The sequence below is a fragment of the Hyperolius riggenbachi genome, chromosome 10, assembly GCF_040937935.1.
Source record: "Hyperolius riggenbachi isolate aHypRig1 chromosome 10, aHypRig1.pri, whole genome shotgun sequence".
Lineage (NCBI taxonomy): Eukaryota > Metazoa > Chordata > Amphibia > Anura > Hyperoliidae > Hyperolius > Hyperolius riggenbachi.
Window position 1 is genome coordinate 218,559,328 of NC_090655.1, and position 26,011 is coordinate 218,585,338.

The 26,011-nt window shown below is 46.8% G+C and overlaps 1 protein-coding gene across 1 annotated transcript in view; it reads right to left on the reverse strand.

Annotated features, from left to right (window-relative positions):
* LOC137536819 (zinc finger protein 208-like) overlaps window positions 1-26,011 on the reverse strand; it is a 75,810-nt gene that overhangs the window by 6,850 nt on the left and 42,949 nt on the right. Inside the window, 2 exon segments of the mRNA XM_068259015.1 lie at window positions 14,729-14,917; window positions 16,888-17,897. Coding sequence (XP_068115116.1) covers window positions 14,729-14,917; window positions 16,888-17,897 — 1,199 coding nt within the window.

Sequence of the window (26,011 nt, forward strand, 5' to 3'; positions counted from 1 at the left end):
ATATGTAATATTCTAGGTTCTTCAAAGTAGCTACCTGTTGCTTTGATTACTGCTTTGCACACTCTTGGCATTCTCTTGATGAGCGTCAAGAGGTAGTCACCTGAATTGGTTTTCACTTCACAGGTGTGCCCTGTCAGGTTTAATAAGTGGGATTTCTTGCCTTATAAATGGGGTTGGGACCATCAGTTGCGTTGTGAAGAAGTCAGGTGGATACACAGCTGATGGTCCTACTGAATAGACTGTTAGAATTTGTATTATGGCAAGAAAAAAGCAGCTTAGTAAAGAAAAACGAGTGGCCATCATTACTTTAAGAAATTAAGGTCAGTCAGTCCAAAAAATTGGGAAAACTTTGAAAGTGTCCCCAAATGCAGTCTCAAAAACCATGAAACGCTACAAAGAAACTGGCTCACATGCGGACCGCCCCAGGAAAGGAAGACCAAGAGTCACCTCTGCTATGGAGGATAAGTTCATCCGAGTCACCAGCCTCAGAAATCGCAGGTTAATAGCTCAGATTAGAGACCAGGTCAATGCCACACAGAGTTCTAGCAGCAGACACATCTCTAGAACAAATGTTAAGAGGAGACTGTGTGAATCAGGACTTCATGGTAGAATATCTGCTAGGAAACCACTGCTAACGACAGGCAACAAGCAGAAGAGACTTCTTTGGGCTAAAGAACACAAGAAATTTACATTAGAACAGTGGAAATCTGTGCTTTGGTCTGGTGAGTCCAAATTTGAGATTTTTGGTTCCAACCACCGTGTCTTTGTGCGACGCAGAAAAGGTGAACAGATGGTCTCTACATGCCTGGTTCCCACCGTGAAGCATGGAGGAGGAGGTGTGATGGTGTGGGCGTGCTTTTCTGGTGACACTGTTGGGGATTTATTCAAAATTGAAGGCATACTGAACAAGCATGGCTACCACAGCATCTTGCAGCGGCATGCTATTCCATCCGGTTTGCGTCTAGTTGGACCATCATTTATTTTTCAACAGGACAATGACCCCAAACACACCTCCAGGCTGTGTAAGGGCTATTTGACCAGGAAGGAGAGTGAAGGGGTGCTTAACCAGATGACCTGGCCTCCACAGTCACCAGACCTGAACCCAATCGAGATGGTTTGGGGTGAGCTGGACCGCAGAGTGAAGGCAAAAGGGCCAACAAGTGCTAAGTATCTCTAGGAACTCCTTCAAGACTGTTGGAAGACCATTTCAGGTGACTACCTCTTGAAGCTCATCAAGAGAATACCAAGAGTGTGCAAAGCAGTAATCAAAGCAAAAGGTGGCTACTTTGAAGAACCTAGAATATTACATATTTTCAGTTGTTTTACACTTTTTGGTTATGTATTATACTTTTAACATGTGTTAATTCATAGTTTGGATGCCTTCAATGTGAATCTACAATGGTCAGTCATGAAAATAAAGATAACTCTTTGAATGAGAAGGTGTGTCCAAACTTTTGGTCTGTAGTGTAGATCAGTGTATCCCCAGTATAGCTAGCCAGATGCCCCACCTTCTTTATAGGTATTAAGACCACCCTATATGGACCCAGATGTCCCCCCCACCCCCAGCAAAGGTAGCTAGTTTCCCCCATAGTATAGGTGGCTTAAAGTTTCCCCATGAAAGCTACCCTGATTGCTTCCCCCCCCCCCCCCATAGGCAGTAAGACCACCCTATACAATGTCCCCCCAAGTAAAGGTAGACAGTTTCCCTCATAATATATGTAGTAAGATTTCTCCCCAGTAGAGTTGGGCCGAACCTCCGATTTTAGGTTCGCGAACCGGGTTCGCGAACTTTCGCGGAAGGTTCGGTTCGCGTTAAAGTTCGCGAACCGCAATAGACTTCAATGGGGATGCGAACTTTGAAAAAAAAAATATTTATGCTGGCCACAAAAGTGATGGAAAAGATGTTTCAAGGGGTCTAACACCTGGAGGGGGGCATGGCGGAGTGGGATACATGCCAAAAGTCCCCAGGAAAAATCTGGATTTGACGCAAAGCAGCGTTTTAAGGGCAGAAATCATAATGAATGCTAAATGACAGGCCTAAAGTGCTTTAAAACATCTTGCATGTGTATACATCAATCAGGTAGTGTAATTAAGGTACTGCTTCACACTGACACACCAAACTGTTCACTGAACAGAACAGGTATACAGTGGCGGGTTCACTGAACAGAACAGGTATGCAGTGGCGGGTTCACTGAACAGAACAGGTATACAGTGGCGGGTTCACTGAACAGAACAGGTATGCAGTGGCGGGTTCACTGAACAGAACAGGTATACAGTGGCGGGTTCACTGAACAGAACAGGTATGCAGTGGCGGGTTCACTGAACAGAACAGGTATACAGTGGCGGGTTCACTGAACAGAACAGGTATGCAGTGGCGGGTTCACTGAACAGTACAGGTATGCAGTGGCAGGTTCACTGAACAGGTATGCAGTGGTGGGTTCACAGTACAGGTATGCGGTGGTGGGTTCACAGAACAGGTATGCAGTGGTGGGTTCACAGTACAGGTATGCAGTGGTGGGTTCACAGAACAGGTATGCAGTGGTGGGTTCACAGAACAGGTATGCAGTGGTGGGTTCACAGTACAGGTATGCAGTGGTGGGTTCACAGAACAGGTATGCAGTGGTGGGTTCACAGTACAGGTATGCAGTGGTGGGTTCACAGTACAGGTATGCAGCCAGGGACAAGCTAAGCCTAACCAATCTTTCCCTATGAGAGAGAGTGTGCAGCAGCTCGCCCTACTCTCACTAATGCAGGCAGGCAGTGGCACACGAGTGACCGTAATGGCCGCCGCTGCCTGCCTTATATAAGGGGGGTGGGGCTCCAGGGGCTAGTGTAGCCTAATTGGCTACACTGGGCCTGCTGACTGTGATGTTGAGGGTCAAAGTTGACCTTCATGGTGCATTATGGGGCGAACCGAACTTCCGCAAAAGTTCGCCTGCGGGACGCGAACGCAAACCACGGAAGTTCGCATGGAACCGTTCGCAGGCGAACCGTTCGGCCCAACTCTACTCCCCAGTATAGGGAGGTAGATTTCTTTATACAGTATGTTAAGGAAATCTAATCGGAACGCGTACCACTATAAACTTTCGGTTTTGGTTGGTTGTTTCTGATATTTTGTGTCGGATTCTTTCTACTTTATATCACGGCACCCAGGACCTAGTGGGCACTATTCCACTTCATATGCCTAAGCTGTTTATTTTTGTCACACATCAATGTATCTGTATTTTCTCTATATGTTATTAATAGATTTAATTAAAGTAAACCTGAGATGAAGGGAAGACAAGGATTTTTACTTCCCTGGGTCTTCTTCCAGCCCTCGTAGTCTGTCAGCTCCATCAATGTTTTCCCCATCCCATCTGCTATGCTGTCTCCAGCCCCGTATTGCGCATGCACCATCCCAGCCGCGCCCGTCACCATTCTACACTGCACAATCCCAGCCACCATTCTGCGCATGCATGATCCCAGCAACGACTGCTCCCGTCACCATTCTGCGCATGCACGATCCCAGCTGCGCATGCTGCCGTGACCCTTCTGCGCATGCACCATCCCAGCCGCACCTGCTCCCATGACCATTCTGCGCATGCACCATGGCAGCCACTCCTGTTCCCATTCTGGGCATGCACCATCCCAGCCACGCCCACTCCTATGACCATTTTGCACGTGCCAAATTCATTAAGAATGTAATTGGGCTTGTGCCAGGGTTTGTTAAGTCTGTAACTGGGATTTTCTCTTATTCATCTCAGGCTTACTTTAAAGAAATCTATACATAACATATAAAGAAAATACAAATTAAAATATGTTGGTGTGTGAAAATAAACAGCTTATGCATATTACAGGGAACCTGAAGTGACCTGGTCATCCTGATGATCCTCTGCTGATACTTTTATCCATAGCCCCGAACAAGCATGCAGATCAGATATTTCTGACCCAAATCTGACAAAATTAGCTGCATATTTGTTTCGGGTGTGTTATTTAGACACTACTGCAACCAAAGAGATTAGAAGGACTACCAGGCCACTGGTATTGTTTAAAAGGATATATGCAGCCTCCATATAGCTCTCACTTCAGTTTCCCTTTAAGGCCTGGGACCCACTAGCAGCGCTTTTGTAAGTGTAAAGGTCATGTAAAATTATATAACTGCTGAGACAAGACATGCTAAACTTGATTTTAAATGCTGAACTGAAGTTTTGCCATTCATATGCGGATACTGAATATTGGATGAGCTGGATATTGCACCGATTTAACTGAAAAAAATGGGCCGGCTGATCATAGTGATCAAACTATGCAGCAGCAGGAGGGAAGGAAAAGGACTGGGACTCACCTTTCCGACATTCCCCCGGTGATCGTCGCTCCCCTCCGCCCGGCATCCCTGCTTGTTTTTCCTCTAATGTTAGGTCCCGGCTTGATGACGTCATCAAGCCGGGACCAGAAACTTAGTGGCAGTGAGAGCAGGGATGCCGGGGAGAGAGGAGGGGGTAGAGCTGCTCATTGCTGGAGCTTGGGAGGTGAGTAATGGCTGCTGGCTATACAGGGGACACCTATCTATATTGGGGACACCCATGCCTAGCTGTCTATACTGGGGATACCGCTGCCTGGCTATCTAAACGTACCCCCCCATGTAAAAATGCTCTGGTCCTAAAGGGGGGGGGTTAGGCTGCCGGTCCCCAGGAAGTGATACTATCAAAGGACATGTGTCAGTTTGTGATTAAGTGCAGGGACACAGGAGGCAGAGTGGCTGCTGCATGCAGCTTCAGCCAGTGTTCCAACATTTCATCATACCCATCAAAATAGCATACAAATGCTACTGAGCATATGCAAGGTCATGAAGCATATAAATTAACCCCATAATGCCCACCAGCAGCACTGGCTGTAAACCGCTTATATCTCTTATTACACTGAAGTTCCAGAGTTGTAATGGGTATAGTTTGAGTGTTGTAATTGCTTTAAAGTAATGATTTGCAATAAAGAAACGTTTTGACATATTAATGATTCCACACTTTAAAGCTTATTTGATGCTTCAGGACAGTCGCCTGTTAGATAAAAATTTCTTGTAAATGGAAGGACTTTGGAAGAGGGTTTTGTGCTTCTGCACCGACGAGAGAAGAGTAGGAAAGCGCCTGTCCACTGTAGTAGACGGGGAGATTGGGTGACTCTCCAAGAGGAATAGAACTGCAAGTTCAATTTTGTGCCCGGCCTCCAGCTCCTTCAAAGCTCCTGCAGTCAGCCTCATCTCTGCACTCTATGTTATGAGTTTTCCTGCCATTTCATGCCGCTAATAGGAAGGAGCTGAGGAAGAGAGCGGAGATGTTGTCTCTGACTGACAGCGGGCAGATGCATTGATACACACACTGTTAATTGTAATGTGCAGAGTGCAGATGAAAGAGTTTCAGCCATGGATGGCAGGCGGTCACGTAATTTAGCGGGGTGGCGCGCCCTCCTGATAGACTTTAAAGATCACTGCATTATCATTGCACACTCCACACATAACACCCAACTTTTAGCTCATTTTATCATATCAAAGAAATAAAAGTGAAGCGTGTTATTCCTTTAATCCAAGAACTATGGCACTACATGAAATGCAGTATCACGCTTGCATTTCAGTCAGGGCTAAGTGTGCTGGATAGGTATGGAAGGACCCAGGGCCGGAGCTGCCATACATGCAAACAGGGCAATTGCTCCAGGGCCCTGGACCTCTGTAGGAGCCCCTGTGCCACGAGATCCTGCCAAGTGGTCTCCCCCCACTGCTCCCGGGGGCCCCTGCACATGTAACTGCATTGGCTGCACCATCCATGTAGTCTTCAGCCAGCCTGCCTCTTCTCTATGACCAGTGCGTGTTCACACATAACACACACCGGATAGAGAACACTGGCTGAAGACTGCATGGATGATGCAGCCGCCGTCTGCCGGGACAGGTGAGTGATTTATGCAGCCACATATGCAGCGGCCCCGGAGAGTAGTCAGGTTATCTCAACTGTCACTCTATTTTATTTTTCTCTACAGAGGACAGGTCAAAAGTTCGCTGGCCTGCTCTGTAAAATCATTTAGAATGCTGAGTAGTGTGCAAACTAAAAATATTAGAGAATGATGCAATGATAAAAAAAACACTATATAACTGACAATAAAAATATGAGAATATTTTCTTTTCTACTAATGTTCTAGTAATTATCCTTACTACACGGGTAATCCCCGACTTACGAACGTCCGACATACGCACAACCCACCGATACAAACGAGCCGTCGATCCTGTCACGTGACATTGGGGACTACCCTTGTGCCACTCTCTGACCCTGTCCTGCGCACTCCAAGTCCAAAAAGAGTGCAGATGTAATCTACTCACCTCCCCGCTGGAGTCCATCGCCGTGCGACACTCTTCTCTGCTTACAGTTCACTCAAGCGTCCAGCTTCACCTAGTGCATGACGCATGTAATTACGCATTATGAAGAAGGACATTTATCTTTAGAATCTTTAGATTGTAAGCTCGCAAGGGCAGGGCTCTCTCTCCCTTTTGTGTCTTGGAAATCATTATACATTTTATTCATCATGCTACTTTTATCACTGTCATTACCACTTCTGTATTTTGTATCCTGTATGCTGTATCATTTTTTGTATTTTGTCACTAATTATGTATCTTGTATATTAGTGTACACCATTGTCTGTATTATTATGTACTCCATGTTTGTTTCTTACTTTGTACAGCGCCATGGAATATGTTGGCACTTTATAAATCAATAATAATAATAATGAAGAAGGAAATTCCCGGGCGCTAGAGCGAGCTGTAAGAAGAGAGGAATGTTGCATCCATGGACTCCAGCGGGGAGGTTAGTAGATTACATCTCCCATATACTCAGTGAGCACAGGACGGGGAGGCAGGAGAGAGGGGGAACGGAGGCAGATCAAAGGCCATCAGGATATGAAGCAAACACAGGGGGACATGAAGGGCGCTGGGGGGGGGGGGGGGGGGGGCACAAAGCAAGAACAATGGGCCACAAAGTAGGCAGAGGGGGACATGAAAGAGGCACAAAGCAGGCACAGGAAGCCACAAAGTAGGCAATGGGGGACCTAAAGCAGGCACAGGGGGACACGATGAAAGCAAAGGAGAGCAGGAAGGAGGCATAGGGGGCATAATAATATACAGGGGGCATGAAGGAGACATAATAATGTATAGGGGGACACAACGGAGGCACAAAGGGGCACACAATGAGGTGAAAATGGGGATAGCAGAAAGCAAATAGAGGGACACAGTAGAGGCAGAGGGGAACACTGGAGGCAAAGGAGAGTGCAGAGGAGGCGTGGGGGGAAACAGAGGGGGACACTGGAGGCAAAGGTGAGCACAGAGGAGGTACAAGGGGCATAGGTTTAACAGGGTTCCAACTTAAGAATGGATTCAGGTTAAGAATGAACCCATAGTCCCATAGTTCGTTAACCGGGCACTACCTGTACTAATCAAAGAGGATGATCAAGGTAGTGACACGTGTATTATGACCATATATATACTGTATATAGTTTGTACACCCTTACCTATGCCCGAACAAGAATCATAAAATTACCTCTTCCAACAATGTCTCTTCTCCACTTTCTGCAGTGTTACATCACTTCCTCTCTTTGCTTCATTTTTTTTCCTGTCTTTGGTTTCTTTACGTCTTGTTTGTGCGTTCCACCAAGAGTGAGGTGAGATTGCCATCTTGTGGCGATTAGGCAAACTGCAGCCTCTGTTGATGGAGTCTCCCACACTCATTCATCTATCATCATCATTATTATTATTATTATCTGTCACTGCATGACATCCACATCTAGGTATGAATTTCATTCTATAATAAAAACAATAATAACCAGAGGAGTATCTAGGTAAAATAGCGCTCATGGCAAACACTGAAATTGTGTCCCCACCCCAGTCAGAACTCCCTGAATACCAGCATCGTTAATTACCCTAATAGGCAGACCAACCACTTCACAAGGGGCGAGGTAGCCCCAAAGATTGGCGACACGTGCCACAGATCTCTTCTGGGGTGCCCCGGATGTCCCCCCAGGCAGCGCTGTGGAGCATCTATGGGTGCATGCTGGGAGCTGTGGTGCCTTAATGGTGTGCATACTGGGAGCTGTGATGCATCAATGGGGGGTATGATGGGTGCCTCTATGGGGGCATGTTGGGTGCTGTGATGCCATGCTAGGTGCTTTGGTGCCTTTATTGGGGCATGCAGGGAGCTGTGTTATTCCATGGGGGCATGCTAGGAGTTGTGGTGCCTCAATGGGAGGCCTGGGGAAGCATGGGAGGGGGTCCACTAGAAGGTCAGGGAATGCTATGGGGGACTGCCAGACAACTTGCCAGCAGGCCAGCCAGACCAGCAAGCCAGACCAGGCAGCACAGAAGCCATGTAACTCTGTCTAGTTATATTTAAGTGTCACTGCCTATTGATGTGATATGCTGCATTCTTTTTTCTATTAATAGGGGGGGCTTCGTCCAACATTTTTCTGGGCAGGCCTACTTAGGCTGCTGTTCATGTACATGTGGCTCCACCTATGACCACACCCACATTCTGGTGCATGGCCCCACCCGTTTTCTGTCTGGAGTGCCCAAAAGTGCCCCAAATCTCATAGGGCTGGTTCAGACGGACGTTTGCAGAGCGTTTACAGCCAGCGTTCAGGGCTTGGTGTTAAACGCTCCCATTCAAGTGAATGGGAGCGTTTGTACCAAGCTTTCAAGCGCGTTTACACAAACGCGGCGTTTGGGTCCCGATTTTCCCTGGCGTTCAAGGAGCCCCTGGAAGCTACATGTAGCTTCCAGGGGAGGTTAACCGCGACGGCTAATGTCCCCCTAGGGGAAGAAAAAACGCGACCGCATCCAAACGCACACGAACGCTGCTGAACGCGACGCCAGCAAACGCAACGCCTCCAAACGTCCGTCTGAACCAGCCCTTAGGATACTAGCAACGCCCTTCCTTCACATAATCAGAGCCCCCTCCACCCAGGTCTGGCTGGAAAGGACGGCGCCGCTGCCATGGCATCGGGGGCTGGATGCATTTGTACTTTTTACCTAACAAGGTCCACTATCAACAGCCACCCCCTGACTGAGAGATACATTTCCCCCCCCCCCCCCTCTCAACATACACACACTATTTTCACAGCAAACATATGCAAAAACAACAGCGGCATTCCGCTGCTTTGTAGTGAAACTCATAGCAAAGGTGGCAATGTTAGGTTCCGGGGGAGATTCCCCCATCCTTCCCAGCTGCAGTGATCCATTCTGGAACCCTCCACGCATATTAGAGCTTGTTGAATATGTTCTTGAGGCTGAACTCTCGTCTGTGCAAGTACAGCTCACACCTGTGCACAGCTTTTTTTCTTTGCACAATTGTCTCCATGCTACTGCGCAGGTGTGGGTTGTACCTGCGCAGTGTGTCTGTGCTCATACTCAGATGGGAGTGCAGCAGCAAGAACATATATGACAAAGTGTAGCTGAATATGTTCGGAGGGTCCCGCAATGAATCAGTGCAGCCAAGGAGGAGGATGGGGGAAGTTAGTTATCAGTACACTAGGCTTCAGCTCGTCGGCTCGGGCCATGCCTGCACCCCTGTCCATACAACACTGATAATAATAATATCTCTTCTTGGAGTTTTATTTCCTGGTCAACTCATTTTCAAGAGATATGAATGTCTCAAACACTGTGAGGTCATTGGCACATTTGTCGAGGGGTCCATTAGCTTTCCCGGATGTTCTGCTTTTTGCCGTGGTGCTCCATACTGCACTCCATCTTCCCAATACTTCCTGCTTCACAGCAGAACTTCCAGCATATGTATGTAGCTGCTAGACCTGATAAACTCTCTTCCATGGGACATTGGCCCATATGCAAATTCACGTTTCCTCGTAGGTGACATTTTTACAACTTGTCACATAATGCCTTTTTTTGCCACCAGCAAGCAAGAAAATACGCAAAATAAATTTGATAGCACTTTGTTACCAACATTTGGGTACTTTTTAACCCTCCTGGCGGTTTGGCAAAATCCGCCAGGGGGCAGCAAATACGTTTTTTTAAAACATTTTTTTTTTCATGTAGCGAGACGAGGTCTCGCTACATGATAGCCGCTGCTCAGCGGCATCCCCCCAGCCCCTCCGATCGCCGCCGGCGATCGGAGATTAGGAGATCCCGTTCAAAGAACGGGATCTCCTGGAGGGCTTCCCCTGTCGCCATGGCGAAGGGGCGGGATGACGTCACCGACGTCATCGACGTCGTGACGTCAAAGGGGACTCCGATCCACCCCACGGCGCTGCCTGGCACTGATTGGCCAGGCAGCGCACGGGGTCTGGGGGGGGCGGCTGCGGCGACGCGTATAGCGGCGGATCGGCGGGTAGCGGCGGCGATCGGGCACTGCACGCAGCTAGCAAAGTGCTAGCTGCGTGCAGCAAAAAAAAATTATGCAAATCGGCCCAGCGGGGCCTGAGCAGTGCCTCCCGACGGCATAGCCCGTGCTCAGCACGGGCTTACCGCCAGGGAGGTTAAATTGTAAAATGCTGAAAATTTAGTTTACAGAAAAGATGAGAATTATTTTGTAGAAGATAACTCAGGTGAAAAAATGAATTGCATATGGGCCATTGTCAGCATTGTGTTTACATTTCCTGGGCAACTCTTCCTGCAGCCATATATGTCAGGTCATGGCTGCTCTTGCTCCTTTGCCCCATGCAGTGTAGTGAGAGTACTACAGTGTACTGTATGTGTGTAATATAATTCTGCTCATTATTTATGTATTTACATTAGGGCGAGATTTACATATCAGGAACCTAGGCTACAGGAACAGATGTTCTGGCGCCCTAAACCTCACCTTCTGTTGAACCCGCAAATTCTTAACCACTTGCAGACCAGGTTGAATAAACATCCAGCAGGTGGTGCTACCATTCTGACCGGACGTTAATTCAACGTCCGCACTAACAAACCATCCCGACGCAATTGTGCACACCCGAAGGGGGAGATTAAGCTGTCATATGACAGCTGGCATCTCCCCTCAGTGATCAGCAGCCATTGCGTATGGCTGCTGATCACGTGATCACTACGATCGCCAGCGGATCGTAGTGATCACTTTCACAGCAGCGGCGAAAGAAGAGGATCCACTTACCCCCATGCCGTTCCAGCGACGATCGGCGCCCCCCTCTGCTCTGGCCGGCATCTCTGCTCCGTCCGACATCAGTGCCGGGTCCCGGCTTGATAGCGTCATCAAGCCGCGACCCGGACCTGAGCGTCATTTGGAGCGGAGATGCCGGCTGCGTGGCTACTGCGGCTCATTGGTGGAGCCTGGAAGGTGAGTGAAAGCTGCCAGCTACAGGGGGAACACCTGCCTCCATGGGGGACACCATGCCCAGCCAGCCACAGACGGGATCCGGCCGCCCGACCCCCCCCCCCTCCCCCCCAAACGCGCCCCCCTCTCCATGCAAATTGCCCTGATCCTTAATAATAATAATCCGAACATTTGTATAGCACTTTTCTCCTGTCAGACTCAAAGCGCTCAAGAGCTGCAACCACTGGCACGCGCTCAAGAGACCACCCTGCAGTGTTAGGGAGTCTTGCCATGAACTCCTTAGTGAATAGGTACTTGACCTAGCCAGGATTTGAACCCTGGTCTCCCATGGTCCTTAAGGGGGGTTAGGTGGCCAGTCCCGAAGTGGTTAAGGCGTGCCTGAGGTGACAGGGTATAAAAGTTTTATACATACCTGAGGCTTTCTCCAGCCCCCTCCACACCGATCGCTCCCACGTCACCATATTCCGCATCCTGGATTGTCTGGTAGAAGCCCGTTAGATTCACAAGTCGGGGTCAGTCGGCGCAGGAGCAGTCCACCCCCGTTCACTCCTGTGGCTGTGAGGCATTATGTGCTTGCGCAGTAGTACTGCATAGGTGCAGAACACTCCCAGCGATAATAGGGCAGTGATAAGGCATGCTATATGTCTTTGTGAATCAAGCCCTTAGTGTCCAAACAACTAGTCAGCAAAGCTTGTTGTTTTGTGGTCCAGTTGGATTGCCCAAGCTTGTTTACCTTAGTGTATTTAACACAAAGGTGCTGAGTGCTGAGGAGGACAACACCCGGACAATTGCCTAAAGCCACTGTCAGTCAACTATTCTGGACATTTGCACTACCGGGACTTGAACATATAATCGAAGTAATTTCCATCGATTAATGTTATCATTCCTTTGTATATTATGAATCTATGTTTCTGTTGTATGCTCTTTGAGGACCCTATATTAAATCAATTTTTTTTTTTTTAAAAGTCTTTTTATTGTTTTTCACAAAATCAACAATTACTTGACAGTGCAAAGTGATATTAACATACATATTATCAGAATATTATTTCCATATGGATATTATCGATACAAAAGGCACAAATTGTAGAGATATGAACAACCCTCCATAAACCCTCATTCTCCCGAGCAGTGCAATTCCTACTGTATTTACAGACAATCGAGAACATGCGGTGTAATATCCATATTGTCACTGACAGTACCGACACTATTAAGCCATTTCCCCCAAATCTTAGAGAATTTAGCATTGGATCCTCTTATCAACCAGGTAAGTTGGTAGAATGGAAGTGATAAATTTATTAATTGTTTCCACTTTGCTAGTGAAGGTTCAGTAGCATTTTTCCATTCAATGGATATTACTTTTTTAGCATAAAAGAATAATAGGCGTAATGATGTTTTTTTCTTAATACTTAATGGAACATCTTCCAGCATACCTAATATACACGATCTATAGGAGGAAACCACTTGAATATTAAGCTCAATATTTATAAAAGTTGTCACCTTGTTCCAGAAGGACTGAATCACCGCACAATCCCATGTCATGTGCTTAAAATCACCTGGACTGTACCCACATCTCCAGCATGCATCTGAAGTGTTTGTTGAGAATTTGGAAATCTTTTGGGGAGTGTAATATGTTTGATGAAACCAACGGATTTGAATAAGTTTATCTCTTGAGCTAATTACTGTCTTCATATAGGTCTCCTCAAAATCAGCCCAATCTGCAGAAGAGATTTCTTCCCCCCAATTTTCCCAATTGGACCTAACTTTGGTCAATTTGCCTTTGAAGGTTGATATCAACAGATTAGAGTAGAATCTAGAAATTAACTTATCATGGTCTCTGTTTAGCAGCCATGACTCCACAATGCCCGGGCGTAAAGCGACCTCCAGACCACCAAACTGGGAGCGGGTAGCGTGACGGAGTTGAAAATATTGCAGACGAGCTGCAATTGGAACTTGAAACTCGTTAACAAATTGGGTCCAGGATTTAAATTTGTCATGTAAAAATAAGTGGTTAAGATATTTAACCCCTCTTTTGACCCAGAATCCCACGTTCTCCAAGGACCGAAATTCAGGCAAGTTTGGATTGCACCAAAGAGGAGCACTAGGAGAATATGGGGTTTTCCCCTCACCCACCAATTTTTGGCATTTATAATAAATTTTGAGGGAATATTTGAGAATATCTGACTCTGTGGATGAGAACCCTTCTCCTCGGTATATATAACTACATAAAGTTTCAAAGGAATAAGCGATATCAGCTTCTGCATCAAGGGACGCATCATCCCTAATACAATGTAGCCATCTGTATATGTAAGTTAATTGGGCCGCTAAATAGTATAATTGAAAGTGGGGGAGAGCGAGCCCCCCTTTACTTATAGGTAACCTGAGCGTGTCCAGTGATAGTCTGGGGGCACGATTCGCCCAAATAAAATTTTTTACCAGCATGTTAATTTTATTAAACAACTGGGTAGGGACCCAGCCCGGGGACATAAGTAGGACGTATAATAATTTGGGGGCAATTATCATTTTTATAGTATTCACTCGGCCCATAAGGTCCAGAGGTAAGGATGCCCATTTTTTTTATTTATCCTCTATACTTTGTATAACGGGTAATAAATTAAGTTTAATGTAATCTTTATTACAGGGTGTGATCCATATGCCCAAGTATTTAAAGGACAAGTTAACTTGGAGAGGGAGGTTAGGGGGTAAAGAACCGGGGGGTAACCCATCCACCGGACATAAAATGGATTTTGACCAGTTTACTTTGAGACCTGAAATGTCTCCAAACTTCTCATAAATCTTCAACACTCTATGCAACGAGGCCCCAGGTCCATCCAGATATAACAGGACATCATCCGCGTAGAGAGAGATTTTCTCGCGAACATTATTAATAACCCAACCTCCCACCTCGGGATCTTCCCTGATGAATGCAGCTAGGGGTTCCATGGCCAATGCGAATAACAGGGGTGATAAGGGACACCCCTGTCTGGTACCTCTTCCAATATCAAATATAGATGATAGGCATCCATTGACACGGAGACGAGCACGGGGATTGGTATATAATAATTTAACCCATTTTTTAAACGTGTCACCAAATCTAAATGCTGATAACACTTCATGTAGGTATTGCCAAGATACCGTATCAAATGCTTTATTGGTGTCCAAAGCTAGGAGGATTCTGGAGCCAGAATTAACATGCGAGTGCTGAAGATTGGTAAACAAGCGCCTGAGGTTCAGTTTTGTAGAGCGTGACGGAATAAAACCAGTCTGGTCTTGAAAAACAAGTTTCTCAATAACCAGCTTCAATCTACTAGCTAAAATTTTGGCCAGTATTTTAATATCTGTATTTAACAGAGAAATAGGGCGGTACGAGTCACAGGAGTCGGGATTTTTCCCAGGTTTAAGTAATAATGTAATATGAGCCTCCCGCATAGAGTCTGGCAGATTACCTGTGGCCAGGGCATTGTTGAAGGTCTGGAGCAAACCGGGAGCCACGAGGGGGAGGCTTTTAGCATACCATTCTGACGGAATTCCGTCTGGTCCCGGGGCCTTACAAGGTTTAAGGTCTTTTATCGCTGCAGTAATCTCACTTAACATCAGAGGGGCATCTAGGAGCTGTCTGTCTTCATCTTTTAGCCCTGGTAATTGGCAATCAAGCAAAAAACCACGTACAGAGGGTAAATCACATAAAGGGACCTGTTTATACAGGTCACTATAAAATAACCTAAACTCTTCCAGAATATTCTCAGTAGTACAATGCTCAATTCCTTGGGGAGATATAATTCTAGGAATTGATATCGAGGCGAACTGAGCTCGAAGCATAGACGCCAGGAGTTTACTTGATTTATTTCCACAATCAAACATTTTCTGATGCATAATAAATTCACGACGCTTAGCCCTCTTAAGCAAAGTTATTTCATGGTCCCTTCTTGCTTTAGCCCAAAGAAAATATTTATCTGAGGAAGGGGAGGATTCATATTCAGATTTAGCAGAAATCATAGCAGACTCAGTCCTGCTAATATATGCTTCATCATTCTTTAATGTCACCCCTTTAATGTAGGAGAAATGCCCCCTTAAAGTGGCCTTGGATGCATCCCACAAAATATCTTGAGTGGCAGTGCCATTGTTCAAATGCCAGTATTCTTTCATCATGGTCACACAGTGATTAACTACAGTTTCATCCTGCAACCAAATATGACCCATTTTCCAGGAATTTGCATTTGCTTGGGAGCAAGATCTAACAGAGCAGACTACAGGGGTATGATCAGAAATACCATGAGTTCTATACTCCAGCTTCTTAACCCCGTTTAAAGAGTCATAAGAGCCCAGTATTAGGTCCAATCGAGACATAGATCCAGCAGAATCAGAGAAGCAGGAGTATACAACCTTAGTGGGATTACGCCATCTCCATAGATCAAACATATTATGCTTAGCAACCCATTCCTTAAAAGCAGATTGTCCCCTATGCTCCCCTGGACTAGATTTATCTAGAGTGTGATCCAGCACAGCGTTAAAGTCTCCACAGATTAAAATAGGACTAGACGGTAAACTGTATATTATTGAGAATAATTTCTCTAAAACAGCTGCATGAAACGGGGGAGGTACATAGACAGAGGCTATAGTAAGGGGGCGGCCCTCATACAGTAACTGCACAATTACAAAGCGCCCCAATTGGTCAGTATGAACTGTTAAAATTTTAACTGGTGCATTTTTGGTAATCATAATGACCGTACCACGAGAATATGTGGAATACTGAGAGGCATATACGTTTGCTATCCAGGGTTTCTTCAACGCTGCTAATCTGGATCCCACCAAATGGGTCTCCTGCAAGCATAGGATATGGGGGCTAAGTTTTTTAAGATGATCCAATACCAGGCGCCTTTTAATGGGATTATTCATACCCCTAACATTCCATGAGATCAATTGGAGGTCAGCCATTATCAATTTTCAAGAAATATCCACAAATTATGTTAAATCTATCTAATAATACAGAGAGATCTTCATCACAAGCACTGTCAAGAAACCCCATCCCCCACCCCCCAACTGAGCCCCAAACATCCCTAACCCGCCCCGCAAGTTGTCCCCAACTACAACCCGCTTGATAACCCAACCAGAGCGGCATAATTGGAGTGTGAGGCTAGAGTACAAACTCCAGAACTCCACTTCAAGAGACATCAGAAACTTTTACCTATGTCGGCACTGATAGTAGACGTTGCGACCACTATCGGCCAAACTCTCCAATCCTTTATCTAGAAGCATATAAAGCCAATTAGACTAAACGATTCCTAAGCTTAAACAGGAGCATAAAGGTAGAAAATCAACATGCGTCCTTGCCTGTAAACATGAAAGTAGCATTAGTCACACATTTGCATATCTAGTCATATGACTTTAAGAAAAGTGTAATGCCGCAGATATAGCAGTAGTACATACAAAACAGCCAAATGGCAGGATAAAGATAGAGATTTTTTGCTATAGCACCAACAGAGTGCCTCTTTGGGAGAAGGCATGTATTCCTCTCCAAAAGGAAGTATAAAATGCAAAACAACACCTCAGTAAAAGATTGATTAACGATTCGGTTGCCTGCGGCGTTGTCTGTCAGACCCTTTGCCTTCAAGCCAGTCCATAGCTTCTCTCGGGGTAGCAAAGAACAGGACTTTACCCTCAGAAACAACTCTCAGTTTAGCAGGATACACCATACTATACGGAATTTGCTTGTCACGCAGGAGTTTTTTGGCGTCAAAGTAAGCAAGTCTCTGTTTCTGGATCTCCACTGAGAAGTCCTGATAAATATGAATCTGGGCATCATTATATTTCAGAGGGTCACGCAGTTGCCTGGTAGCATTCAGTATAGCAGTTTTATCTCTATAATTGAGGAATTTTGCTATCAATGGGCGCGATTGTGCTCCTGGCTTAGGTAAGCCACCAGGGATTCTGTGGGCCCTTTCAATAGAGAACATTCTGGATGGCTTAAACTCCGGCAGTACAGAAGTGACCCAGTCCTCCAAAAACTCCTCAGGAGAAGATCCTTCCGACTTCTCAGGGAAACCAACGAATCGTAGATTGCTTCTCCTAGATCTATTTTCCAGGTCAGTGAGTTTAGTCGTATGTGCGTCAGCTATCTTGCCTTGATAGGCTATATCTGTATGCATAGGCCTGACCTCGTCTTCCAGTACCCCAATCCTCCTCTCTGTCTCTTTTGCACGGTCTCTCATTTTGCTCATATCAGCTTTAACAAATGAGAGTTCTGTTTGCACAGAATCGAATTTGCCAGTAATAAACGTTTTTAGCTCCGATATGGCCTCTAGCAACTGCAGCCTAGACGGTTCCTCAGCTGCGTCAGAGCATATATCCGCCATGCCAGCGAGGGAGACCGTGGGGTCATCTGGCCTTGTAGCGGTGGGGTACTCACTGTTCGTAGTCAAAGAAGAGCCAGGGCATGATAGCGATGGACCTTCCGGGTCTAACGGTAGAGTATCATCCATGTTTTCAGCAGAGCCTCCAGAGCGTCTGAGCACCGGGCCGCCGCCATCTTGTGCAGCTCCATGCGCGAATTTCGCCAGCCGCTCTGTGATGGGCCGCGGCGGCTGAGCGGCGGATTTCTGCATCTTTGAAAGCAGCCTGGATGTGGGGAGAGCACAGCCCCGTAGTAGAAGGTGAGAATCGCCGACACAGGAGACAGGATTTTAAGCAGGATCCGTGGAGATCTGAGGAGCTAAGAGCCGCACGTCCTCACAGCTCCATAGCCAGGCCACGCCCCCCTATATTAAATCAATTTAACCTTATTCTGGTACAGCTGTCTGTGTTCTCAATGCTGGTGCTGACACTGTATCTTATAGTTAAACTTTAGTGAATTGCATTCTCAAATGAAGATTCAGCTCCTGCTTGCTCTCTTAACTTTGCATTACAGTGCAGTACGCCCGGATTGGCAAATCTAATGGGATAACTACTTGACCATCCAGGATGCGGAGGACGGTGGCGAGGGAGCGATCACCACGGAGGGGGTTGGAGGAAGCCCTAGGCATGTATAAAACTTTTATACCCTGTCGCCTCAGGTTTACTTTAAATCTTTGCCAAATCTATAGAAACTGCAGTCTCATGCATGTACAAAAATTTAATTTCATTGTCGACTTAACATTGACACATATTGCCCCACATACATATTAAAATCACTGACATACATTTAAAAACACCTGGTTCCTGGTAGAGATGGCCCGAACATCAGATTTTGTGTTCGCGAACCTCGAACGTGAACTTCCGCAAAAGTTTGAGTTCGCGCGAACCGCCATAGACGTCAATGGGCAGGCGAATTTTAAAACATACAGGGACTATTTCTGGCCACAACAGTGATGGAAAAGTTGTTTCAAGGCGTCTAACACCTGGTAGGGGAATGCCGGGGTGGGATACATGCCAAAAGTCCCTTGGAAAATGAAGTATTTGATGCAGATTAGGGTTATAATCACTAAAGGGCAGAAATCACATTGCATTCCTAAATTGGAGGCATGAAGTGCTTTAAAACATCTTGTGTGTGTATACATCGATCAGGTAATGTAAGTAGTGCACTAGTTCACACTGATAGACCAAACGCACTGTTTAATGCACGTCAAACAGCTGTTTGTGTAGTGATGGCCATGCTGATGCACACATTGGCGAGAGTGCAGTTTTCCAGCCTATATGGTCGGGCAGAGGTAGCTCAATGACGGTACAGTGACTGTCCAGCTGATCGAATTTGGTCTGTTCACAATGACCTTATTATCTTGGGTGTACCCCAACACACTCATATAGATAATTGCTTCATGGTGATACGCAAGCCCCTTCATCGTGGCAAGGTAACGATCATGAAGGGGAATTGAGACATGTACATGCCTTTTGTTTTGTTGTTGTTGCAGCCACAGTGCAGCCAGAAAAATTAGGCATGTACACACACCAGAAAAATTATTATTTTTGGTAGCAGCCGTGCCTCATTCATTTTAATAAAGGTGAGGTGCTGAACACTTTTTTGACCTAGGCGACTTCTCTTGTCAGTGACCATGCCTCCTGCTGCGCTGAAGGTCCTTTCTGACAGGACGCTTGAGGCAGGGCAAGCCAGAAGTTCGATGGTAAAATTGTGACAGCTCTGGCCACAGGTCAAGCCTGCGCACCCAGTAGTCCAGGGGTTCATCGCTGCTCATAGTGTCTATATCCGCACTTAGTCAGCTACCTTCCAGTCGAGGCGTTGTCGGAGGGTGGATCCCGAAGAGCTGAGGCGAGGCAATGGACTAAAGAAAGTCTGCATGTTAGACATCACCATAAAATCGCTAGAGTGTCCTGTCCTTGCCTGCGTGGACATGGGAGGAAGAGGTGGAGGATTACTGCCACCTCTTTCCTGTTATGCTGTGACATCACCCTTAACCACTTGCCGACCGCCCACTACCTATGGGTGGCGGCAAAGTGGCATGCCCAGGACCACATAACGCCGATGGGCGTCGGGTCCTGGGACTCGTTCTGGCCGGGGATCGTGCGCAGTGATGTGCGCGCATCGGCCGGCAATAGGCTCCGCCCACCCGCGACGTCAACCTGCTGGCCGTTCGGAAGCGCCGGCGGGTTGTTAACCCCTCTATCGCCGCAAGTAAAGCGTATAATACGCTTTGTAATGTAAACAAAGCGTATTATACAGGCTGCCTCCTGCCCTGGTGGTCCCAGTGATCGAGGGACCACCAGGGCAGGCTGCAGCCCTCCCTGTCTGCACCCAAGCACACTGATCTGCCCTCCCTCTGCCCCCTGATCGCCCACAGAACCCCTCAGACCCCCCCCCCCCCCCTGCCCAACCCCCCAGACCCCTGTTTGCACCCAATCACCCCCCTAATCACCCATCAATCACTCCCTGTCACTATCTGTCAACGCTGTTTTTTAGATTAGGTCCTAAACTGCCCCCCTGCGGGCTCCTGATCACCCCCCCCCACCCCCTCAGATCCTCCCCAGACCTCCCCCTGTGTACTGTATACATCTATTCTCACCTGTAATCACCTGTCAATCACCTATCAATCACAAATCAATCACCCCCTGTCACTGCCACCCATCAGCACAGACCCTAACTTGCCCCTTGTGGGCACCTGATCACCCGCCCACACCCTCAGATTGCCCGCAGACCCACCCTCAGATCACCTCCGAAAGTGCATTGTTTACATCTGCTCTCCCCTCTAATCACCCACTGATCACCCATCAATCACCCATCAAACACCCTGTCACCACCTGTCACTGCTACCCATCAGATCAGACCCTAATCTGCCCCTTGCGGGCACCCAATCACCCGCCACACCCTCAAATAGCCCCCCAGACCCCCTCTGATCAACTCGCCAGTGCACTGCTTGCATATATTCTCCCCTGTAATCACCTACTGATCACCAATCAATCACCCTGTCACCCCATCACTACCAGTCACTGCTACCCATCAGGTCAGACCCTAATCTGCCCCTTGCGGGCAACCAATCACCCGCCCACACCCTCAGATAGCCCCCCAGACTTCTCTGATCACCTCTCCAGTGCATTATTTACATCTGTTCTCCCCTCTAATCACCCATCAATCACCCACTGTCACCACCTGTCACTGCTACCCATCAGATCAGACCCTCTTCTGCCCCTTGTGGGCACCCAATGACCAGCCCACACCCTCAGATCGCCCTCAGATACCCCCGATCACCTTCCCAGTGCATTGCTTGCATCTATTCCCCCCTCTATTCACACCCTGAGACACCCATCAATCACCTCCTGTCACCCCCTAGCACACCTACCTATCAAATCGGGCCCTAATTTGCCCCGTGTGGGCTCCTGATCACTCGGCCAAACCCTCAGACCCCCTTCCGATCACCTCCCCAGTGCATTGATTGCATCTATTCTCCCCTCCAATCACCCACTGAGACACCAATCAATCACCTCCTGTCAGTGTCACCACCTGTCACCCTCTAGCACTCCTATCCATCAGATCAGGCCCTAATCAGCCCACCTGCGGGCTTCTGATCACCCAGCCAAACCTTCATCCGCCCCACCGCAGTGACAGGTTTTTTTTTCTCTGATCACTGCTGGTACGACTTAATTGTGGCGAGACCAACCGTTATGCCACACAATACGCAACCGCCAATCCAAGAAGCTACTATGCCCAGCCTTTTCGGTGGAAGCCACTCCAAGATTCCGAACGTAACATTTTTTGGGGGCCTTCTCCTTAACATGGGTCTAGTCAAAAAGAATGTATTGCAGTCTTATTGGTCTATACACCCAATACATCACATGCCCATGTACTCTGCTGCCATGTCCAGGTCACGATTTGAGAACACATTCGCTTCCTGCACTTTAGTGCCAATACAACCTGTCATCTAAGAGGCCACCCTGCTTATGACTGGTTCCACAAAATTTGGCCCCTCATAGACCACCTGTCATCAAAATTTGCAGATGCTTATACCCCTGAACAGTAATTTTGAGGCATTTGGTTTCTAGACTACTCCTCACGGTTTAGGGCACCTTAAATGCCAGGGACATATAGGAACCCCACAAGTGACCCCATTTTAGAAAGAAGACTCCCCAAGGTATTCCGTTATGTTATGAGTTCATAGAAGATTTTAGTTTTTGTCAAAAGTTAGCAGAAATTGGTTTTTATTGTTTTTTTTTTCACAAAGTGTCATTTTCCACTAACTTGTGACAAAAAATAAAATCTTCTATAAACTCACCATACACCTAACGGAATACCCTAAACCATAAGGAGTAGTCTAGAAACCAAATGCCTCAAAATGACCTGTGAATAGGACGTTGGGCCCCTTAGCGCACCTAGGCTGCAAAAAAGCGTCACACATGTGGTATTGTCGAACTCAGGAGACGTAGTATAATGGGCTCGATTCACAAAGCGGTGCTAACCCAGTTAGAGACTTTAGGCGTGATAACCATTGCACCACGCTGGTGAAAAGTCAGTTTAGGCGTGATAAGTTTAGGCGTGATAAGTTTAGTCATGATAAGTTTAGATAAGTTTAGATGGCGTGCAAAATCCCGCACGCAAAGCAGCGCCATTAAACTCTATGCAAAGTGCACTAGACTTTGCTATCGCAAAACTTGTCATCAGCTTTGCACTGCGGTGCTAACACAGTTGGTGCTTAAACTTATCACGCCTAAACTTATGACACCTAAACTTATGACACCTAAGCTTATGACACCTAAACTTATCACACCTAAACTTATCATGCCTAAACTGAGTTTAGGAATGATAAAGGGCTTTTCAGCAGCGTGCTAACTGTTAGCACCATTTTTTAATCAGGCCCAATGTGTTTTGGGGTGTATTTTTACACATACCCATGCTGGGTGGGAGAAATATTTTTTATTTTTTTTTTACACACAATTGTCCATTTACAGAGATATTTCTCCCACCCAGCAAGGGTATGTGTAAAAACACACCCCAAAACACATTATACTACTTCTCCTGAGTACGGCGATACCACGTGTGACACTTTTTTGCAGCCTAGGTGCACTAAGGGGCCCAACGTCCAATGAGTACCTTTAGGATTTCACAGGCCATTTTGAGACATTTGGTTTCAAGACTACTCCTTACGGTTTAGGGCCCCTAAAATGCCAGGGCAGTATAGGAACCCCACAAATGACCCCATTTTAGAAAGAAGACACCCCAAGGTATTCTGTTAGGAGTATGGTGAGTTCATAGAAGATTTTATTTTTTATCACAAGTTAGCGGAAATTGAGTTTTATTGTTTTTATTTTCACAAAGTGTCATTTTCCGCTAACTTCTGACAAAAAATAAAATCTTCTATAAACTCACCATGTCCCTAGGTGGTTGTTGCTTTTTCTATAACTCAGTTTTCATTGGCAGAAATTACAGATGGCATCGCTGTAATCTGAGGCACAGACACAAAAAAATTTTTTCACACTTGTGAGCTCTGGGATAACTGCATTCTGGTGGTGGCAGCAGCTGGTGTTGAAGGGCGTGTTGGTTGGCCTGCTGCTTACAGCAACTCGTCTCCTCCTCCTCTCTGTCTCCCCCTCAGAACTGTCCCCCTGTTCATCTCATCTTCCAGGCTCACACGTGGCATCTATGCCCACATCATCATCCATAGCTTCGCTTGTATCAGTCACTTCCAAAACTGCACCAACAACAGGTAGTTCATCTTCATCCTCACACCTTACGTCCAAATATGTAGTGACGCCTAGCTCAGACATATGAGGTGGTATTGGTGTAACAGCCTTAGCGCCTTTATCTTGTACCAATTATGGTTGTGCATCAGTAAATTCATCAGAGGAATGTGTAAATAACTCCTACGACATCTCATGTGTTGCGGCTGTGGTGCTAGTAGTAGTGGTGGTGGCTGCCGCCTGAGTGGTAAGCAGTTGTATTTGCGGGGTACCATCAGATCCTATCAGGGATCAGAGCAGGAAAAGGAAGATATGTCACAGTTCAGTGCGGAAGCTGAGGAAGATGAGGCATTCTGTGTTGTTAACCAGTCAACTATGTCCTCAGAATTTTGGAGGTTGAGAGTATGTGCCCTCTGAATACTGTGCATTGGTCAAGAGCCACACGAAATTACACCAGCACAACCTCGAAAAGACCTGCGGGGTGGTCTGCCTCTGCCTGTCATTTTTTCCATATTGGGGGTATGCAGTACTACTAACAATATTCAATTGTGGTAGACAGTGTGTGTAATCACAAAAAGGCACACAATCAGTGTCAAATACACAGCAGCTGTGTGTGTGTGTGTGTATCACAGGGCTGTGTACATTAACCCACACAGACGATATCTTATAGTATGTTCAATCAGAAATACAGTTGCAAGCTAAGCACTGCTTATGATACACAGTGTGCTGGCTTGTAATAGCTAGAAGAGGATCATTTTTAACTACAATGCCCAGCAAATGACTGTGGCCTGTACGCAGTGTGTAACCTGCTCTGCCATCCAACTACCGCCCAATCTCTCTCCTCCCTTTTGCCTCAAAAATTCTTGAACGCCTGGCCCACCAACGCCTGACCAACTTCCTTAACTCCAACTCCCTTCTCGATCCCCTGCAATCTGGTTTTCGCACAGCCCATTCTACAGAAACCGCCCTCACCAAAGTGGTAAACGACCTTGCCCTTGCCAAAGCCGAAGGTAAATACTCCATCCTGCTCCTCCTGGACCTCTCCTCGGCATTTGACACTGTCGACCACTCCTTCCTCCTCCACTCCCTGCAGCTAATGGGCATTCAGGACCTAGCCTTAGCCTGGATCTCCTCCTACCTCTCCAACCGCTCCTTTACAACATTTTTCAATGGCTCCTCATCCACTCCTGCACCCCTTTCAGTTGGTGTTCCTCAAGGTTCCGTCCTAGGACCCCTATTGTTCTCACTCTTTACTGCCTCAAATGGCAAAATCATCTCCTCCATGGGTTTCAATTACCACCTGTATGCCGACGACACCCAGATATATCTCCACACCCCAGACCTCTCCTCCTCTACCATGGACAAAGTCTCTGCCTGCCTCACATCCATTTCCTCCTGGATGGCTGCCAGGTACCTGAAGCTTAATTTGGACAAGACTGAGCTTCTAATATTCCCACCCCGCACAGCTGCACCCCTCCCAGATCTGCACGTCACTATTGAAAATACTACCATCCGCCCTACCTCCGAAGCCCGCTGTCTAGGCGTTACTCTGGACTCTGAACTTTCCTCTACCGCCCACATCCAAGGTATTGCCAGATCCTGCAACTTCCACCTCCGCAACATCTCCAAGATCCGCTCCTACCTGTCCCCTGACACCACTAAACTCCTTATCCATGCCCTTGTCATCTCCCGCCTAGACTACTGCAATTCTCTTTTATCTGGCCTCCCCTCTAACCGTACTGACCCACATGAATTGGTAATGAATGCGGAAGCCAGACTGATACATTCTTCTCACCGCAGTGCCTCTACAACTCCGCTCTGTAAAGCACTACACTAGCTCCCCATCAGCTTTAGGATCAATTTCAAAATCCTGTGCTTTGCCTACAAATCAGTGCACAAGACCTGCCCAACCTACATCTCTGATCTGGTCCACAGGCACATACCAGCCTGCCCCCTCCGATCCTCCAATGACCTGCGCCTAGTCGCACCATGCATAACTCAGTCACACGCCCGATTGCAGGACTTCACCAGGGCTGCCCCTACTCTCTGGAACTCTCTCCCACCAGCCGTCAGACTCGCCCCCACCTTTAATACCTTCAAACAAGCTCTCAAGACTCACCTCTTCACGCTCGCATACCCCCCTACACCAGCACCATAATATGTTCTGTTAGACCCCCTCTCAAAAGACGCACCTGTTGTCTCCACCCCACCCTTTAGATTGTAAGCCTCCGGCAGGGCCCTCCTCCCTAACGTATCCAGCTTGATTATGCAATCTTACTCACAACCACCCCTCTTGTAGACTCGAACAGTCTCTATTTTGACCTATGACACTGTATTGCTATCAAATCATTTGCATGATCTTGTTTTGTTGTGAGTTTCCGTATGTTCTACCTGTATGTTAACCCATTTATCTATTGTGCAGCGCTGCATAATATGTTGGCGCTTTATAAATACAATAAATAATAATAATAATAACCCACACAGACAGATATCCTTTAGTATGTTCAATCACAAATACAGTTACAAGCTAAGCACAGCTTATGATAGACTGTATGTGTGGCTTGCAATAGATAGGATAGTAGAACTGAAAGTCCCAGCAGTGACTGTGGCCTGACCTGGCCTGTATGGAGTGT